Genomic DNA, 17212 nt, shown 5'->3' on the forward strand with positions numbered 1-17212 from the left:
CCGTCGTCATGTCGTGCAAATGTGCAAATGTGCAAATGCGATATGAGAGATGCTGCCATCCCTCATTCAGCTTTGGTGTCCACCCATGATCGTATCCTCTTCTCTCGCTGGTGGTGGTCCGGCGGGCTGTATCATTTTCTGTTGTTAGACACGTCAGCACATGCTCTGCTTTTTCAGTGCAACGGGCTCCTGACTCTGATCATCTCGGCGCGCACTTTGGTAACAGGCTCATTCGATGCCAGCGCAATATACGAGAGGAGGGGTGGGTGGCCGACGATGCTGGAGTAGGTGTCGCGGTTGATGTTTGTCTTCCACTCCCAACTCGTCGTGTCTGGGTGCCCGGTGCCGATGTACTTGGCCTGCAGCCGCTCGAGCTCTTGTTGGGTACGAAGTTTGTCGGCCTAGCGTGAAGCAATGTTTCGTTAGCGGCTGCATCTTGAGGGACTTGATATTTTGAGGGTTAAGACTTGCCATATTTGCGCACTTGTTGTGGTGTTGCTGCTTTGCTGGAGGACTTCGAGTTATGAATATTGCACACAAGAAAGAAACGGAATGCGCTGCGCTTGAGCCGTTGTGACCTTTGCACAACGCGCCTGCCAAGACGAGCCAAGTTCTGGAATGCGCAGGGGCAGGTCCCACGGCAGGCTTGGCATTTCAAGCTCGGTGTGGAGCATGTTCTCTGCAGGACCCATCTCACCTCAAGGTCACTTTGAGGAAGCACTCTCACTTTCAACACACCCATACCAAGCGCATCATTCTGTCTCAGTCAATCAATTACACCATCAGTGGTTACACGTACACATCCCATCGAGAGGGATCATCCGAACTATCGGATCATTACCACGTCTCGTCGGGATTGGGGTTCCCAAACCCCCCCTTCTTTACTGCACCATGACCGCCATCCTTCTCCAATGTGCCCTCGCCGCTGCACAAGACGCTCGTTTCGACTCGGAGGCTTCTGCAATACAACAAAATCATGCGGCGACTCACGGCGACAACCCTTTAATAGCCTGTTCGTCCTGCTACGGTAGCCTCTTGGACCTCTACCGGGCCAGATATTTCAACTGTCCTCCGGCAGACTTGCTGAAAGACCCGTCACTCTCATCCCAAGGCGAATGGTTCACATCCGCCCCCCCATCTTTTCTTGAAAAGCTGGCAGATCTTATCGAAAAGGCAAAGCAGTATCAGATCCATCCAGGCCTTCTTGACGAACATGTAAAGAAACAAAAAGAGCGATGGTATGCTGACAGCCTGACAACGCTGAGATTGAGATCCATGGTGCAAGACGAGGACAAGGCAGCCATCGCCGAACAACTAGAAAGGTTCACCGCAGGATCGGCACCAATCGAGGAGCTCATGACTGCTGTATCGACATCGTTGAAGAAGTTGTCAGGCAGCAAAAGTCTGCCAATAGATGATTTGTCCAGAGGACTTCTTGCAGCCACAAATCACACTGAGAGGATAGAGGTGCTCAAGGAAGCCCTCTTTGCGACACCATCACAACCGACTGACGGTAGCCCGAGTGGCGAGGTGCCCGAGGTCCACGCAAAATACTACAACATGCTCGCACAGGACAATGCCAGCATGGAACAAGTCAAGGACGCAATCTTGAGTGACCATCAAAGATTGTCTAGCGCCCAGGACGAGATCAAAAAGGTCGAGGCAAGGCTGGCGGAGCTGAGGAGAGGGCAGGCTGCCTACGAGCTGGAGAAGGCCAAAAAGGCAGAAAACAAGAGACGGCTTGCCGAGCAGCAGAGGAGCGTGATACCTGACGGGCTGACGAACTTGCCACCATGCTCGGTGTGCCGGAATCCCGTCAACCCTTCGAGCTTCAGACTTTGCACCGTCTGCGCGCTCCTTTCTGGGTACGAGCTCGATGGCGCAGAGATGACTGTCTATTGTGGCTTTGAGTGCGAACACGAAGGATATGTAAGTCTGCCTTTTCCCCCTGGCTGTCTGCTCTCGTCTTGGAAGATGCTGATGCTGTTTTCCCCATCAGAGAAATCATCTCAAGGCTCACAGTTGTTCCGCCGGTCCTACATGTGTTCACGCTCGTGTGGACTCATCCGGGGGGCGGCAGATTCCAAACAACAACCATGCGGCACATGACGAAGACACTAAGATGTCGGACGTTCTTGCCACTCCGGCAGACGTCCGATTCTGCAAGGAATGTGTTGTCAATCTGAAGAAGCCCACAGCGTGGTGTTCTCCGGCCTGCGTTCGTGCTCACTATGCGCAACATCATGAGAAAGTCCACGTCGGAGGAGCCGCTGACGGCGATGATCGGATGGATACCAATGGGGGGCTGGAAGGCGTTGATTTCGACAGCCAGCATTACATCATTTCTCTGGCGGACGCGGTTAAGGAATGGGAAGCCAGGAATGGGGGGGTGCGGTTGGAAGAGTAAGGCTCTCCCGAAAGATGAGAAGCAGACGGTTTGCTTGTGAAAAGATTTGCGTGGTGGGCATGGCCCTTGGGGGAAATGGGGCAGAGAATAAAAATCACGTTTATGATTACTTGTATGGATGGATTCGAATTTTTATTCTTGTTGATTTTTTGGAGAATTTTTTTATTTTTTTATTTTATATTATTTTTTATTTTTTTAGAAAGGGAAGATCAGGAAGGAAATAGGGAATTGGTCGAGCTGTGGGGGAAGACCAGCAGGGTGACAAACATGCAGATCAAGAGACGGCGAAGGATGCTCAAGCCGTCACGGAGATAAGGCTGGTCAAGACACTGTGAAGCGGATAGAGAAAATAAATAGTACACACTGGAAATCGATGGGGTATGTGCTTGGCGAGAGGTTGAAGAGACGCGGGTGTTGTTGATGCGGCACACTGTTGGATGAAAATAATGGCAGTGTAAAACAAGTTAATATAGGATGGCCTCCCCAAGCAACGTCTTCAACAAGCTTCGAAAGATAGTTTGGTGTTTTTTTTTAAAAAAAAAAAAAAAAAAAAAGATAAAAGTAAAAAAAATCAAGTACAAAAACAAATATAAAAAAAACATGAAAAAAATAATAATAATAATAAATGATCAAGAAGCCTATCCCTGGTTTAAAAAAGGTGTGAGTTGATAGTTGGTAACACATGTTTTGATTGAAACCAGGACACCGGTACAAGATGAACCTCTCGGGACATACGAGGGGTTGCAGTGAAAGGCGATGGACACATCAAGAATGGCGATCAGTGTTGGACTGGTGTGTTGGTGGTTCTCAGGCTCGCAAGACATGAAATTGTCCAAGGTTGCAAGCAAAGAGTTTTTCCACGCAAATGCGTCTTTCAGTTTCCATCCCTCGCTATGACTATGAAGTATGCTCGCTGCTGCTGTCGCCCGCCCCTTTCTCCGACCATCTCACCGCACTCATGCCCTCCCATTCACCCGTCCATCCTCCCCTTTTCTGCTGACTTCTTGATTACCTAACCTACAACAAATAGTACCCAAACAACCCTCTTGACAAAACACCGAGAGTGACAACAGAAAGAAAGCGATGCTAAGCTCTCTGTCCCCGTCATGAAACAATACTATACCAAGAAAAAATGTCTGGCGAAACTTGCCACCGAACAATCCATAGCACCCGAGGATGGGCGTAGAAATATAAAATAAAAAAACAACCGAGAACCGACAGGAAAAATGATCCTATATACTGGGTTTGTTCACCACCGAAGTTTGAGGGTAGTACTGTACTTTTTCGTCGTCCAATAAAAGACGAATCCCCTTTTTTTTTTTTTGCCCCTTTGTTGACAGAAACTCGAAAGAAAAGCGCAAGAAATTTGCTCTGGTTGATGGTTTGTTGTGTTGTATAAAAGTTCACACTCATTGTTGTGAAACTTCTGGGTATCATAAACACCTCCACTTCCCCTTCCCCCCCCAACTCTTCCTTTCTTCCTTTTTGGATTGGTTACCGCCCTGCTCATCTCGGATTACCCCCTCCTCGTGTGGGTAGTTCAAAGTCTGGATTGGAATTAAGAAGTAGATCGGCAGGGCGGGGACCGTTATTCCCAACTGGTCGCCGGGGTATCATTTGCGGCATCTCTGGTGGTGGCTGCCACCGAGGGTTGATCCCGCGCTGCGAAATAGACGTGAAATTAGACCGCTCAGATTCGGCCGGGCTGCGGGCGCCCTGGGGAATGTCCTCGTATGAGTTAGCCAACTGTAGGGGCTGCAGAGGAGGTGTTCTTGGCCGGGGTGAATTACTAGCTGCGGGAGGCGCAGGCTCGGCGAAGCGAGGGTCCACATCCTCGTAGTACTCACTAGGGGCCGGTCTTAGCCCTGGGTTTGTTTGCTGCTGTTGTGGAGGTTGGAGGTTAGGGCCAGGACCGCCCCTGAGATCAAAAGGTGGCCGAGTGGAAACAGCTGTAAGTGGTGAAGGGGTCCTGACCGGATTCTGATTCCAGGCTTGCCTAGGGGGGACATATGCGGTGCTGGACAAAGAAGTTACTATGGCAAGGCCGTGGTAAGGGGTGGTGCATCGAGGAAGCAACTTACTCATCCTGGCTATATCTGCTGGCGTCACTGACATACGTGTCATGTCTCGCCCCTGGTGATAACCTCGCCTGCTGCATGGCTAGCATACCCGCAACATCGGAATCGCTATCCCGGATTCCATATTGTCCCACGCCACGGTTGCTACCCGTCGCATCCATCTCCACGGCCCGGGTGGGAATGCCATCGTCGATTCCTGGGAGCGGTGGTGGCGACTCTGCCCTGGGAAGGCTGTCGCGGTTGTTGGGGTTGTAAGCATTGTATCCTCCAGCCGACACATTCGAGGCCGATCTGCTGACATATCCAGGCGCGGACGGCGGGCCTGGTGATGGCTGCCGGGCATCATATGGGACTGGCCCGGGCCCGTATGGACCTGCTGGTGATGGTCTTCTGTCGTAAGGCCCGGGAGTTCCCCGATAGCTTGGCGGAAGAGGCCGTCCACCGCCACCCCGTGGTGGCGGTGAACCATACCCACCCCTGACACTCGGCGGAGTGCCGTGACCACCACGGCCCTGCGGACCGCCATACCCCCCGCGCCCTCCTCCTGGTGATGGCCCATATCCATTGTAACCACCCCTGCCGGGCCCCGGGTATCCTCCGCGACCTCTGTAGCCTCCTGGAGGACCTCCGCCTCTCCCTCTCGAATTCATCCGTTCGTAAGAGGGTGCCCTCATAGGATACCCGTCAGGACCAGGCGAGGGATCAGCATAACCTCGCGAACCCGGAGTGTTGGTCATGGACCTTTGTGCCGTGATGTCCGACGGATTAGGACCTGTATCGTTGACATAAGTGGTCGAGCCATCTGTCGCGTAGTTGTTGTTTGGGGATCGGTCAGTCGGGCTCATCGAGGTGAGCGGCACCCTCTCATCACTGCTTCGATCATCCTTCTTCTCGAATGCAGCAAATTCGGGGAGGGCGTCTGGTCTTCCGTTGGCACCGCTGAGCATCGGGACAGTAGGCTGCTGGGGTGCAGGGCTAGTGGACACAGGAGGAGCCTGTTGCAACTGCCGATTATAGTAGTTCTCTCCACTCATCTCTGCATTTTCAGCGATGCGCTGCTTCCTGGCCTTTCTGCTAACGATCGTCCTACGCATAGCACACGAAACCAGCCCGCTGATGGCAACCAAAACCGTAGCAGCCAGAACGATGTAGGACCCCCACGCCATGTGCGGCACGAAGAGGAGCACATCGACCAGGAAGCTCAAGAGGCAAACCAGGAAGGTGAAGATGCCAAAGATGAACAAGGCTAACAAGTATCGACCCGAGTGAGCCGGGCTATGCAAGTGGGCAACAACAGCCAAGACGAACATGATCAGCGTCAGAAGCGCGGCGACCGGGTGGATGACGAGAAGAGTGGTCAGGGTAGTTCGCGTCCCCGCGGGGATGTCAAAGCCATCGGCGCTGAGTTGTTCTGAGTCGAGATGGTTAGCAACCGCAGTATTGCCAACAACCGTACGACATGATAACACTTACGAACATCGTAGCCGATCTCTATAGGGGTGCAGCTCCCGCCATTGCAGAAACCAAAAACTCCAAAGTCAACGCCCATCCACTGACCCAGCGGAATAGCGCTGATAACCGGAGCCGACAAAGACGAGAGGAGCAGTAGACAGAATGCCGCGAAGAGAAGCACCGACAACGGTGTCGCAGGTCGCAGCATGTTGACAGAGAGCTCCAGGCGAGAGGACCGTGAAAGTGGTGCAAGGTGAGATTGCCAGCGTCGTCAAGACGCGGCAGGTCAGAGCGAGGTTCGATTCCTCAGGTGAACCACCGGAGTAGTATGAGCGGCTGAAGGGAGTGTGATGCTCAAGGATCGTGTGCGCATACGGTCGGTCAGATACATGCGAAGGAATTGATCGAGACTGTAGCGAACGTGGATGTGCTGCGCAGTAGCGGAGTTCGCAGTTCGTTCATCGGCCGCTCATTGTTGTCGACGATTGATTTCGGCAAAGTCCAGCAAGTAGTCGCGCGCGGCGCTTGGTGTTCCGTCCAGCAGTTTTTTTTCTTCTTCTTTTGTTGAAGAGATAGGATGGGATAGGATGGGATAGGATGGGATGAAATGGGATGGGATGGCGGCCGGGTGCTGTCGCTCTTCGATTCTCTCGAGATCCGGAGTCGAGTTAGTTCGCGATTTCCCAGCAAAGGGAATGCATTGACATTGGCGACGACGAGTTGCACACACAGCGCGATGCGAAGCACTGGTGGTGAGGTGACGGGGCGAGCGCAATTGGAAGCGGGAAATGGGGGGTGGGAAAATCGTTAGGGGGTCGAGCCTGGGCCACTTGCCCGCTGCAAGCACGTGGGGAACAGCGAGCACGCACACCTAGCTCTTGGCTGGGATGGCCTGGCCGTACCTCGCTTCGAGGCGCAGCTTCTGCGTAATTACCACTGAAGAATCTTCAACACATCACGGGCATTCCACGCTTGATGCGATGCACATGAGATTACGATGTACGCTGAGGTCTTCCGAGCCCTCTGGAAACTTGGAGACACCTGCTCGCCTGCATCTGATATCACTTCCCGCTCCGGAGCCCCAAGAAGGAACAACCTGGGGCCCCTCTTCATCAATGTCGTCGTCAGTGCATGGACTGGTCTAATCCGCGCGGTGGTTGACAAACACTCCACAACGGTGTCTGTGTATCATCTCACAGCCTTCCTTGGGTGACGGGACGTCAAACTCAGCCCGTGGCCTGCGGTATGAGCAGCCTACAGCCGCCGGAATCATGATCCGCTCTTCCTCAGGCCCCCCCACCTCGTCCGCCGGGTCTCACTCTGTCGTCCCGAGAAAAGCAGAAGTAGACTCGGAGCACTGCTTCCTTGGCCCCTATCTTTCTCCAAGAATCCTCACCCGCAGCGAGCCCGTCAGTCTGGCTCTGGCGAGTGGCTGGTCCATTCCATATTCTCAGGTCTACAGGTTCCCGTGGCTTTGGGTTGCGCGAACTGGATCAGGAAGGTCATTCCCGTGAGTTGCTGGATCTGGCTACAGGCACATGGCACGCTTCTGCAGGACCGCCGACGCAATAAAAACCTCGCTTTGCATGGTGGGTCGGAGCACACAGTCATGAAATGCAAGAATACCGGGAAACAGCACAAGCCGAGGCGTCCTTGCAGGATGGCACCATGGCGGGAGCTTTGCGGGACGACGCAATCATTGGACGAGACGCCTCACTAACTGACGCAGCTCGAGTCTCACAACCAGGCTTTTCTGGGAGCCGAACAAAGCCCGTGATGGCAACAAAAGGCCACTGCCAGCTCAGCAGGAGAGAGCAGGCGAGTCGGGATATGAGCATCGAGTTGACGTTTGGCTCAGACGGCGCCAAAATAAAATAAAAAATAAAAAATCAAACATGGGAGTCATGGTCAAGACGAGGCCTCGTCTGTGGCCGTAACCTCACGCAAGAGGAACGTCACGGCGACGAGCCTTTATCAGTCGTTGGTGTCGCGGCCAATTTCCGGCATTCTCTCTCCCTCCTCGCTCGCTTCTCCTTGTCTCCCACACTCGTTCGCCATTTTTGCAGTCAGGGTTGCAATCCGCTACGGCTGTTGGCCCTGATTTGGCTACACAGTTTTAAAACTGGATGTTACGTCGGGATTCCATGAACAATCCGTGTATGGCTTCTGGACCCCAAAGGACTGCTGTATCAAGCTTCACCAAGCTTCGTCAGGCAGCTATCACCAACCGCAAACACTGTCGCATTGTTTTCAACCCCATGGTCCGCCACCTTGTGAACCCGGTCTGGCACCCAAAGAGGGCAAGGGAGAGGCTGTCGCCAGTTTGTTAGGGGATACCTCCGCCCTCACTAATTCTGGGCAGCCTTACTGGTACCGCGTTATCTTAGTTTCAGAACAAGCTTCATGGCAGGTCCACACATCCACATCTCAGATGCAGATAGCTCCACATACGGATCCCTGCTGGTTTGATATCCCCAGATCTTCTCTTTCAACCGGAGGTATCAAGGGGCTGTTGTTTACAGCCGCTCATGTATGTTTAACTACCCCGTTGCAAACTGGTGGGTGAGGTATCGTCAAGGTCAAACACGGCCGCAGAACCTAGCTAGCTCTGCGACAGGCCCACATAGAATAGAGAAGACTTGCGACTTGGGCCAGTCATGATGATCTTTAGTTTTGCAGAGCTATATATACAATGTCAGGAACAAGAGAATTAATACTGCGAGTCAGCAAGACGTATGATGACTATTAATCTAGAACCCTTTCCAATAAAAATACAGCTTTTTGCCCATGTTTTAAGCCTATGAACTATCTGTTGAAGCTCATCCATTGTTTTTGAGAACATGTTCATTATTTTAAGGCTTATCATCAAAGTTCGATTATCGTCGACATCAGAAACATCCATCATCATTGAGCAGGTGCCCTAATGCTCTCTCAAGACCAAAGATTGTTCAGAGATAATTGTCGGCACCTGCCAGGTAACCCCGATCGGCGTCGGAGACATTACAGATAACACGGGGCAAGTGGTCGGAGGAGGCGGCAAAAAGCGGGCCAAGCTCGATCGGCATCGGAGGGACTTGAGAGCTTGGCCTTGCTCACTTGTCAGTCGTCATCGACAAATCTCACGAACAACCTCACCCGTCACGACACCTTCTTTAGCTCGACAGCTCTATAAACAACCCAATGAATGGCGCAGCTGGTGGCTTCGATGTCTGAGAATTAAGCCACAGAAAAGAAATCATCCTATTTCTCGCCAGCGCGCCCAGCGCATCATGTGGCGCCATGGCCTCGCCGGCAGCACAGCCGGCAGCCGCCTCCATCTGTCCGCCACCATCACGAGAACAAGAACGACAATAACCTCAGCTCAGCCACTGCGCTTGCCACGCCCTTGGCGAACAATCGTCACCTCACCATCACATCGCCGACCCCTCCACCCCTCATCCGGTCCCTTCGAGCCCCTCCGACCCCCCTCCCCCTCCTCGCTCGGCGCCCCCCGGGCCGCGAGATCGTACCCCCGGGTCGAAAAATACCTCCGCCGCCTCGTCGTCATCTCTGCGCTCCTCGGCGCCGGCTATCTAGTAGACTCCCAAATCTACGCCTCCGGCATAGCCCGCTCCCTCCGCACCTTTGGCACCGGCCTCCTAGTAGCAGCCGACTACAAGCTCAACTTCCGGCCTCACCCCATCCCTATAATCGGCTCCAAATCCGGCATCCCCGAGCTCCACCGCCGCAGCGCGGAGCGCATGTCCGACTTGCTACGGCACAATGGCGGGCTGTACCTCAAGATCGGGCAGGCAATCGCCATGCAGAGTGCTGTCTTGCCGCCGGAGTTCCAGAAGATGTTCGCGAGGATGTTTGATGATGCGCCGCAGGATGAGTGGGAGCTGGTGGAGAAGGTGATTAGGGATGATTTTGGGGGCAGGTCGGTAGAGGAGGTTTTTGGGGTGGATTTCACGGGGCGGGATGAGAGCAAAGGTGTTATGGAGAAGACTGCGAGGGCGAGCGCGAGTGTGGCGCAGGTTCATTGGGCGAGGTTGCCGGATGGGAGGGAGGTGGCGGTCAAAATTCAGAAGCCCGAGATTGAGAGGCAGATTGGGTGGGATCTGTGGGCTTTCAAGTGAGTTCTTTGCTGTTTTTGGATAGCGGTGGTGCTGACGGCCGGTTGTAGGGTCGTGATGAGGGTATACACCTGGTGGTTCGACCTGCCAATGTACTCCATGGTCCCCTTTGTCAGCGAGCGACTGAAACTCGAAACCGACTTTGAAAACGAAGCCCGCAACTCGGAAGTCATGCGCGAGCTCATCAACGACGAGCCCGCTCTCAGAGGAAGAGTTTACATCCCCCCGGTATACCCCGAACTGTCCTCCAAGCGTGTCCTCACGACCGAATGGATCGAGGGCGTCCGGTTCAACGACAAGTCCGACCTCACCCGCCCCTGGCGAGGCGGTCACGGGAACTACTCCCCAGGCGTCCACGGCGAGCAGCTCCCTTCTCCAGACATGCCCTCCCTCCGCGCCGCCCTCCGCCAGAACCCAGACCGGCAACGGCTCAAACCCGAGCGCAACTCCTGGCGCGGACCCAACCTCACCGGCGGGCTAGGCGTCTCCCCCAAGGACGTAATGACCACCATCGTTGATCTATTCTCGGCTCAAATTTTCAAGTTCGGCGTCGTCCACTGCGACCCTCACCCAGGCAACATGTTTGTCCGCCGGCTCCCCAACGGAAAGCCAGAGCTGGTCCTCATCGATCACGGGTTATACGTCTACATGTCTGACCAGTTCAGGCACGACTACGCCTCCTTCTGGAAGGCCCTCATGACGTTTGACAACGCCAAGATCGTCCAGATCGCATCGGGTTGGGGGGTGAAAGGCGCGGAGATGTTTGCCTCGGCCACGCTGATGCGGCCGTACGAAGGAGGCGAAAATAAGGTTCAGAAGGAGTTCCTCAAGGCCATGAAGGCCAGGTCGCCGAGCGAGAGGAATTACGAGATGCAGAGGAGGATGAAACAGGGAATAAGGGACATGCTCGCCGACGAGGAGAAGTGGCCGAAGGAGTTGATCTTTATCAGCAGAAACATGAGGATTGTGCAAGCCAACAACGCCAACATGGGGAGCCCCGTGAACAGGATCAAGATCATGGGGGTCTGGGCCAGCAGGAGTCTGTGGCAGGATAAAGGGTTGGGGTGGAGGGAGAGGGTGGGAAATGCGTGGAGGCATTTGCTTTTCAAAGGGGTTTTGTGGGCGAGCGATGCCGTCTGGTGGTTCTTTCGGGTGAAGCAGCTGCTGGGGAGGGGAGGGGGAATGGAGGACGAGGTGGAGGTGAAGATGAGGGAGATGGCGAGGGAGATGGGGATTGAGTTGCAGCATGATGTTTTTGCGGGCTGAGAGGTTGGGGTTCTGGGGAATAAGGAACAGGAAAGGGAACACGGAACTGAAGGCTAAGAAGGCCGTGCATCATATGAACAGCAGGAAGACAGCTACAGGGCCAGGCATCAGGTGCGGTGGTGGATATTGGTGTGTTATCATGAAGCTAGAACCTGATACCCCCTTTTGGCGTCTGGGAAGGAGACTTGTAGCAAGGAAGCAGGGAGACCGCCAGGTTATTCAGGTGCGATGGGAGTCACAAAAGACAGAACTAGGTATGTATGATATACATGAGAGAGGATGTCGAGCGTGCATCGCATCGCGTCCACACGTCCGACGGGCCTGCCTCTTTACGTGATTTGATCTCCTGGTTCGAGGCTTTGGCCACTATTTATTTTCCCCACCTATGCAAACACTGTCTGTGTTCACGACGCTGCGAGACAGATTGGATCTATGCGGAGAGACCAGGTCATCTGATGTAGGGGTTTGGAAATGGAGGCCCGAAAGGCTTGTCGTCGGAACTACAGAGTAAACGACACGGTCTGAGGCGGTCGGTTCGTCCGTCGTTGCTAGAAGGCCAGAAACGAAACACACTAGCTACAGATTTGCTGTTCTGTAGGGCTCGAGCAGAGTGGAAACACGGGTCCATCTCAATCTCATTACTCCATCCATGGCCGTTTGGACACTTTGACATGTTTTGACAGCTGGCCTGTGACGTTGGTCCACTTGAGCTATCACTCAAGTCTCGTGAGATAGAGCTTGCAACTTGTATTGCTGGCAGCTACTAGAGAGTTACATGTGTCCACGGTCATCCATTACACTCTCCTATCTCTCGAGCACGTATACCTCTGAACAGAGTCATCAACCGCTGGACCACGGCGAACGAGATGCGAGCTTCGCACCCGCATATCTTCAACAGACCGGAACACCCAAATCTAGCTTAGCGCCCAGCCCCATGACCCTCCAATGTAGAAAGAGTGGGTCGGTTTATGCTGTCTAAGTCTGAAACACACCAAATCCCGATCTCACGTCTTCTCCACAATCCGGATCCTGCCCCGTTCAGGGCTGTCCTGGGCTTTTGGAGCATGCATTGCAGTTTTGTCGGCGTCCAAGAGATTGGGAAGATTGGGATTGCAGCTCCTCTTCCGGAACTCTCACCTCTTGACATGAAGTGATCATGCAGTCTGGCGTAAGCAATATCGCAAAACCTAGCTGTCAGCTTTGTGCCTTGGTCACGTCCTTCGAGAAAGAAAGAGAAAAACAAAAAGAAAAAGAAAAAAAGACCACCGCTGGTAGGACACGGACATCTCGTCTGGGGGGGGAGGGTCGGAGTTGGGCGGACCGTTTCTCTCTTCACGTGGCTTGTGGAACTTGTTTCTTTCCTTCTTCCAGGCGGTGCCCTCTATCAGAATATCGACGGTTGTGTGACAGCAAAAGTATGCTGTCTGAACGGGCTGTTGCATGGGCTGATCAGCAGTGATGCGTAGGCGCCCTTGGTTGTGTATCGTCGAGAAGCAAGAATCGGCCAGAGAGGCCTTGGATCTGAAGACTGGTTGATGAAGAAACGGAACGCGCGTGGAAGCATGTTGGGTGTGATTCCGGACATGGGATTGGCTGCTTCGACTTGCGACCTCAGCCATTTAGACCCTGCAGTTTAAAGGAGGCGAGGTGTTACTTTGATATTTCCCGTTGTCGGCGTTCTGTTGGATTGTCATCAAAGATTGTCCAAGAGGTAGCGAAAAGGCTAGGTGACATTTAGCGATCGTCTAATGTCTGTCGACGGCATGGACGAGATGATGGGGTCAGATATAGGGCGGGGTGCAGCATCATGGCCGTCTGGTCTCTTGCCCGGATGAGACATGCAGGAAAGGGGTTCATCCAGGACCTTGGTGAGAGCAGCGAACTGATCATCTGAATACTCGGCAATGACCTTCGAATGGTTCTTTTCGAACTGCGCAGGTCCGAGCCAAGCGTGTTTAGGTGGCAGCAGGTTTCCAGTGTGGCCGGATCCATCTGTTTTAGCTGCCCCCCTCCCCCCCCCCTGCTCTTATTTGCAGTACCGCGGGTGCAGGTACCATCAGCCAATCTCTTCCATCATCGGTCTTTTTTTTTTTTCTCTTTGCGCGCTCCTGATGAACAGGTGCCGTCCTCTTCTTCTTTCCAACGCCCCTCGGTTTCCCTAGAAGGACCGTCGCTGCATCACGTTTGTCCCACGAGTCCTGGAAGGCTGTTTATCGCCCGACTTGTTGTCTTCGACCGCTTCACACCTTTTTCTTTGCCTCCCCCGCCGTTGGTATCTGTACACTCGGCTTGTCGTTCCTTTTTACGCGTGAGCAAGTCTCCACTACCGACCTACCATATCCAAGCGCGTGCCGCCGAGCACATTGTGTCCCCGTGAGAGTTGTGGCCGCTGTATCGCCATCGAAGCCCCGGGTTTTGATGAGAGGGTTGGTGTAAGTCTGAGTTCAACTTAAAACGTCATATCATATCAGGTGGGACTGGTCGGGTTTGAGAAACGGATGCGCCGTCAGGCTGTTTGCGACAAAGTGGAGGGGGACGAGGAGCAGGGTGTTGCCAGGAAGCTGTTCCTAGCGACAACCTATCCACCATCAACGACATGAAGAGCATCGTCGCAATCAAATCGCGGGGTAACAGGTGGTGGTTCCACTGGCGCATAGATACGCGCAGCAGTTGGGAACTGTCGATTCGGAACTGTCAATTGGGAGCTGTCAGTTGGGAGCTGTCAGTTGGGAGCTGTCAATTGGGGAACCGAAGATGTGAACAAGAAAGTGTGAATGTGTTTTCGATGCTGACAGGCACCTCGCCAGAAGCTCTGCAACCTTCCCCTAGGGACATCGAGTGTTTGTTACCCACCCACCACCGCACGCTCCCGAAACGCTTTTGCCTCTTTTTGCGACTTCCCTCAGGATCACCACCTGACACTTTGACTTTATAAGACAGAGTCACGGTGGTCGACAACCAGCCCAAAGCTACTAGTAGCAGGAGCCCTTGACACGCCGCCAGTGAAACTGTGTTTTGCACTACCTTCGATTCTTACCGTCGATTCTTACCGTCTTCTTTTATCAACGCCGTCGACGCGGGTTGCGACCCCAGTCAGCTTTGCGACCTGCTTCTCACAAGGTTAGCCGCGACTCGAGACAGAGTTTGCTTGCTCGCCCCTCCCCCTTCAAGTTCCAAGCTGATCCGTCCCCATCTACGCCAGGCGTTCCGTCAGAAGCTAATTCTGCGAGCTCGACCGTGTCCCGGCCCTCGGTAGGTCTTGTCTGCACACACAGACCAGAACTCACAGCTCGAGAGCAGCTGTGGCTTGCAGCGTCCGGCCCGTTGTGCTGCTTCCCCCAGCAGCGGACTGGCGAGATAACATTGACTACCGTCGTCTTTGAAGGAGGCCAATGTCCCATCCCATTCGTCGCTCTAGCCTCGGTGGAATGTTGTTGCGTCGCAGCAAGAGCGCCGACTTGAAGAAGCAGCAGAAGCTGGCCCGGGAGCAGGAGCTCCAGCGCCAGCGCGATGCTGTTTCCAAGTCCCCGCCACGCCTGCCGGTCTTGTACAATGGGGCCCCTGCGCCTCAGTTAGCTCTCGGTGGTGAGGCCCGCCCCGACTCGATCGCTATCGTTTCTGGCAGAGCCGGGTATGCTCCTGCTCCCTCGGCCGGCCCCCCCGCCGACGCCGCTGCTTTCGCTACTCCTGCCCCACGCCCTTCCGTGGAGCCAGCTCGCTCGAACTTCAGCATCCCCCCTCCTCCTATTCCCAACGGTGGCTTCGACCCTTACGCTGGCTCTGGGAGCATGGCACATCGCGGTCGCTACAGTTATGCCAGCAGCGCCATGAGTACCATCAACAGCCCCAGAAGAGTCAGGAGGAGGAAAGATCCTACTCCTTTCAAGTAAGTATCGCTTCCGCGTAAATCCCAGCTCGTCAGAGTCCAGCAAGATTAACCCGAGCTCCCTCGTAGCATTCTCGTCATTGGTACCTCTAATTCCGGCAAGTCATCGTTTCTCGAGTTCCTCAAGGCTGCACTTGCTCTCCCGGCCAAGAAGCGCTCCAAAAGCACCATCGAGCACGAAGAAATCCCCAAGCCACCGCCGTCCGGAAACTTCATTCCCCATTACTTGGAGACCGAAATCGACAATGAGCGTATTGGTTTGACCCTGTGGGACTCGGAAGGGCTGGAGAAGAATGTGGTGGACTTGCAGCTCCGAGAGATGTCGGGTTTCCTCGAGAGCAAATTCGAGGAGACGTTTGCCGAGGAGATGAAGGTTGTGAGAGCCCCTGGTGTACAAGATACCCACATTCATGCCGTCTTCCTGGTCCTCGACCCGGCACGACTCGACCGGAATGTCGCCGCGGCCAAGGCAGCCGGCGCCAACGGTTACGTCAGCGGCGGCAAGCATTTTCCCCATGCACGCATCTTGGGCAGCCTTGACGAGGACCTCGATCTCCAGGTGCTCCGAACTCTTCAGGGCAAGACCGCTGTCATTCCAGTCATTGCCAAAGCCGACACCATCACAACCAAGCACATGAATGTCCTTAAGAGGTCGGTCTGGGACAGTCTCAAGAAAGCCAATCTCGATCCCCTGGAGGCTCTGGGCTTGGATGCCGATGACGACGAGTCAACTCCTGATTCGAGCAAGATTCTCGAGGAAGACGAGGATGAAGAAGAGCATCCATCATCGAACAGCGAGGCTGAGGGAAGCACGGACGGCCAAAGCCTACCTATTCAGGGACAGAGCCCGTCTCCCAACTCCAAGAGGCTATCCAATGGCTCCGTCCGCCGAAGCAAGACAGAAGACACCCTAAAGGACGACGAAGTGCCCTTCTTCCCCATGTCGATAATCAGTCCTGACATCTACGAACCCGAAGTGGTCGGACGCCAGTTCCCATGGGGCTTTGCCGACCCATACAATGAGGAACACTGCGACTTTGTTCGTCTGAAGGAGGCTGTGTTCAGCGAGTGGCGCGGCGAACTTCGCGAGCTCAGCAGGGAACAATGGTACGAGGGCTGGAGAACCAGTAGGCTCAAACAACGAGATGGGGCGAAGCTTCGCAGATAGAGTTGACGTTGACCAGCCCTGGTTTCGGATCGACCACTCCGATTTTCCCGACGCCAGGGATGTCGATTTCTTCCCCTCTCACCGGACCCTAACCCTTTGGGTTCCGGTATGAGCACCACACGCCACAGGAGGAGTGGCTTTGCACGACATTGCGCGCCGTTACCAAAGAACTGCGCCTTTTTCTTTCCCTCATCGCCAGGGTGGCATCCCTCCTGTCTTCCCGTTGCTTGGGGTTGGATCATAGGTCCCTTTTCAGCTGTTTACGACTTCCATCTCTAACGATATTTCCAACGCGCACAGAATGCAGTATGTGGACCGTCAAGTATGAGTAGCCTCCGGATATGGGGTTCGTTGTTTGGCAATCGTCTCGGTGGCATGGTTTGCGGGCTCTGGGGACCGTTGGGCTTACCAGCTAGGGACCTTACCCTATCCTGCCTTCTCTTTTCTTTCTTTCCTTTTTGTACACAAGGACTGTTTATCTTCATATGGCCGGACACAAAATACCCATTTTTTACTCTTCTGACAAAGACCCGATAGCTCGTATGGGCAGCCAAGAGGAGGCGCAAGTCGGAAGGAAAAGGCGAAAGGAGGCTTGGTTCAATTAGCTCTGATTTCCTGTTCATTTTTACTTGCCCCCTTCCTTGTGTTACTTGTCTTCTTCTGTCTACTGAGCTCTGGAATACCACTGTTTTTCTACTCATGATCGCCCCTGTGTCGTACTGTTTATGCTGTCTATGCTGTCTCTCTCTCTCTCTCTGTGTGTGTGTGTGTATGTGGTGATTAGGTGAGGGCCTGCACGGGAGGGGTTAGTTGGGTCCATCGAGCCCGAGTGTTCTGGGT

The 17212-nt window shown here is 54.1% G+C and overlaps 5 protein-coding genes across 5 annotated transcripts; 3 read left to right on the forward strand and 2 right to left on the reverse strand.

The window, feature by feature from the left end:
* Window positions 1-66: 66 nt before the first annotated feature.
* QC764_120200 (uncharacterized protein) lies at window positions 67-756 on the reverse strand (the record flags this gene model as incomplete). The annotated part of the gene is made up of 3 exons (XM_062943280.1): window positions 67-138; window positions 195-401; window positions 745-756. 3 exons carry the CDS (start codon window positions 754-756, stop codon window positions 67-69), a joined length of 291 nt encoding a protein of 96 aa, XP_062806360.1.
* QC764_120210 (uncharacterized protein) lies at window positions 714-2909 on the forward strand. Its single transcript, XM_062943281.1, has 2 exons — window positions 714-1929; window positions 2000-2909. Exons 1-2 carry the CDS (start codon window positions 892-894, stop codon window positions 2405-2407), a joined length of 1446 nt encoding a protein of 481 aa, XP_062806361.1. The 5' UTR covers window positions 714-891; the 3' UTR covers window positions 2408-2909.
* A 483-nt stretch (window positions 2910-3392) lies between these two features.
* RIM9 (regulator of ime2) lies at window positions 3393-7173 on the reverse strand. Its single transcript, XM_062943282.1, has 3 exons — window positions 5959-7173; window positions 4489-5896; window positions 3393-4424 (listed from the first exon to the last, which is right to left on the reverse strand). The coding sequence occupies exons 1-3, from the start codon at window positions 6143-6145 to the stop codon at window positions 3914-3916; spliced, it is 2106 nt and encodes a 701-aa protein (XP_062806362.1). The 5' UTR covers window positions 6146-7173; the 3' UTR covers window positions 3393-3913.
* Window positions 7174-8704: 1531 nt separating this feature from the next.
* Window positions 8705-11619, forward strand: QC764_120230 (uncharacterized protein). Its single transcript, XM_062943283.1, has 2 exons — window positions 8705-10051; window positions 10103-11619. Exons 1-2 carry the CDS (start codon window positions 9207-9209, stop codon window positions 11316-11318), a joined length of 2061 nt encoding a protein of 686 aa, XP_062806363.1. The 5' UTR covers window positions 8705-9206; the 3' UTR covers window positions 11319-11619.
* Window positions 11620-14710: 3091 nt separating this feature from the next.
* Window positions 14711-16372, forward strand: QC764_120240 (uncharacterized protein; the record flags this gene model as incomplete). Its single annotated transcript, XM_062943284.1, has 2 exons — window positions 14711-15204; window positions 15274-16372. 2 exons carry the CDS (start codon window positions 14711-14713, stop codon window positions 16370-16372), a joined length of 1593 nt encoding a protein of 530 aa, XP_062806364.1.
* Between the last annotated feature and the right edge of the window lie 840 nt (window positions 16373-17212).

Source organism: Podospora pseudoanserina, chromosome 1, assembly GCF_035222485.1.
Source record: "Podospora pseudoanserina strain CBS 124.78 chromosome 1, whole genome shotgun sequence".
Taxonomy (NCBI): domain Eukaryota; kingdom Fungi; phylum Ascomycota; class Sordariomycetes; order Sordariales; family Podosporaceae; genus Podospora; species Podospora pseudoanserina.

Bases quoted from the DNA above. Each gene is read 5' to 3' on its own strand.
- RIM9 (XM_062943282.1), bottom strand. From the start codon at position 6,145: ATGCTGCGACCTGCGACACCGTTGTCGGTGCTTCTCTTCGCGGCATTC. The intron at 5,897-5,958 runs GTAAGTGTTATC...ATCTCGACTCAG, and splicing joins AGAGATCGGCTACGATGTTC to AACAACTCAGCGCCGATGGC. The intron at 4,425-4,488 runs GTAAGTTGCTTC...TTCTTTGTCCAG, and splicing joins AGCAGATATAGCCAGGATGA to CACCGCATATGTCCCCCCTA.
- QC764_120210 (XM_062943281.1), top strand. From the start codon at position 892: ATGACCGCCATCCTTCTCCAATGTGCCCTCGCCGCTGCACAAGACGCT. The intron at 1,930-1,999 runs GTAAGTCTGCCT...TTTCCCCATCAG, and splicing joins AGTGCGAACACGAAGGATAT to AGAAATCATCTCAAGGCTCA.
- QC764_120230 (XM_062943283.1), top strand. From the start codon at position 9,207: ATGTGGCGCCATGGCCTCGCCGGCAGCACAGCCGGCAGCCGCCTCCAT. The intron at 10,052-10,102 runs GTGAGTTCTTTG...GGCCGGTTGTAG, and splicing joins TGGGATCTGTGGGCTTTCAA to GGTCGTGATGAGGGTATACA.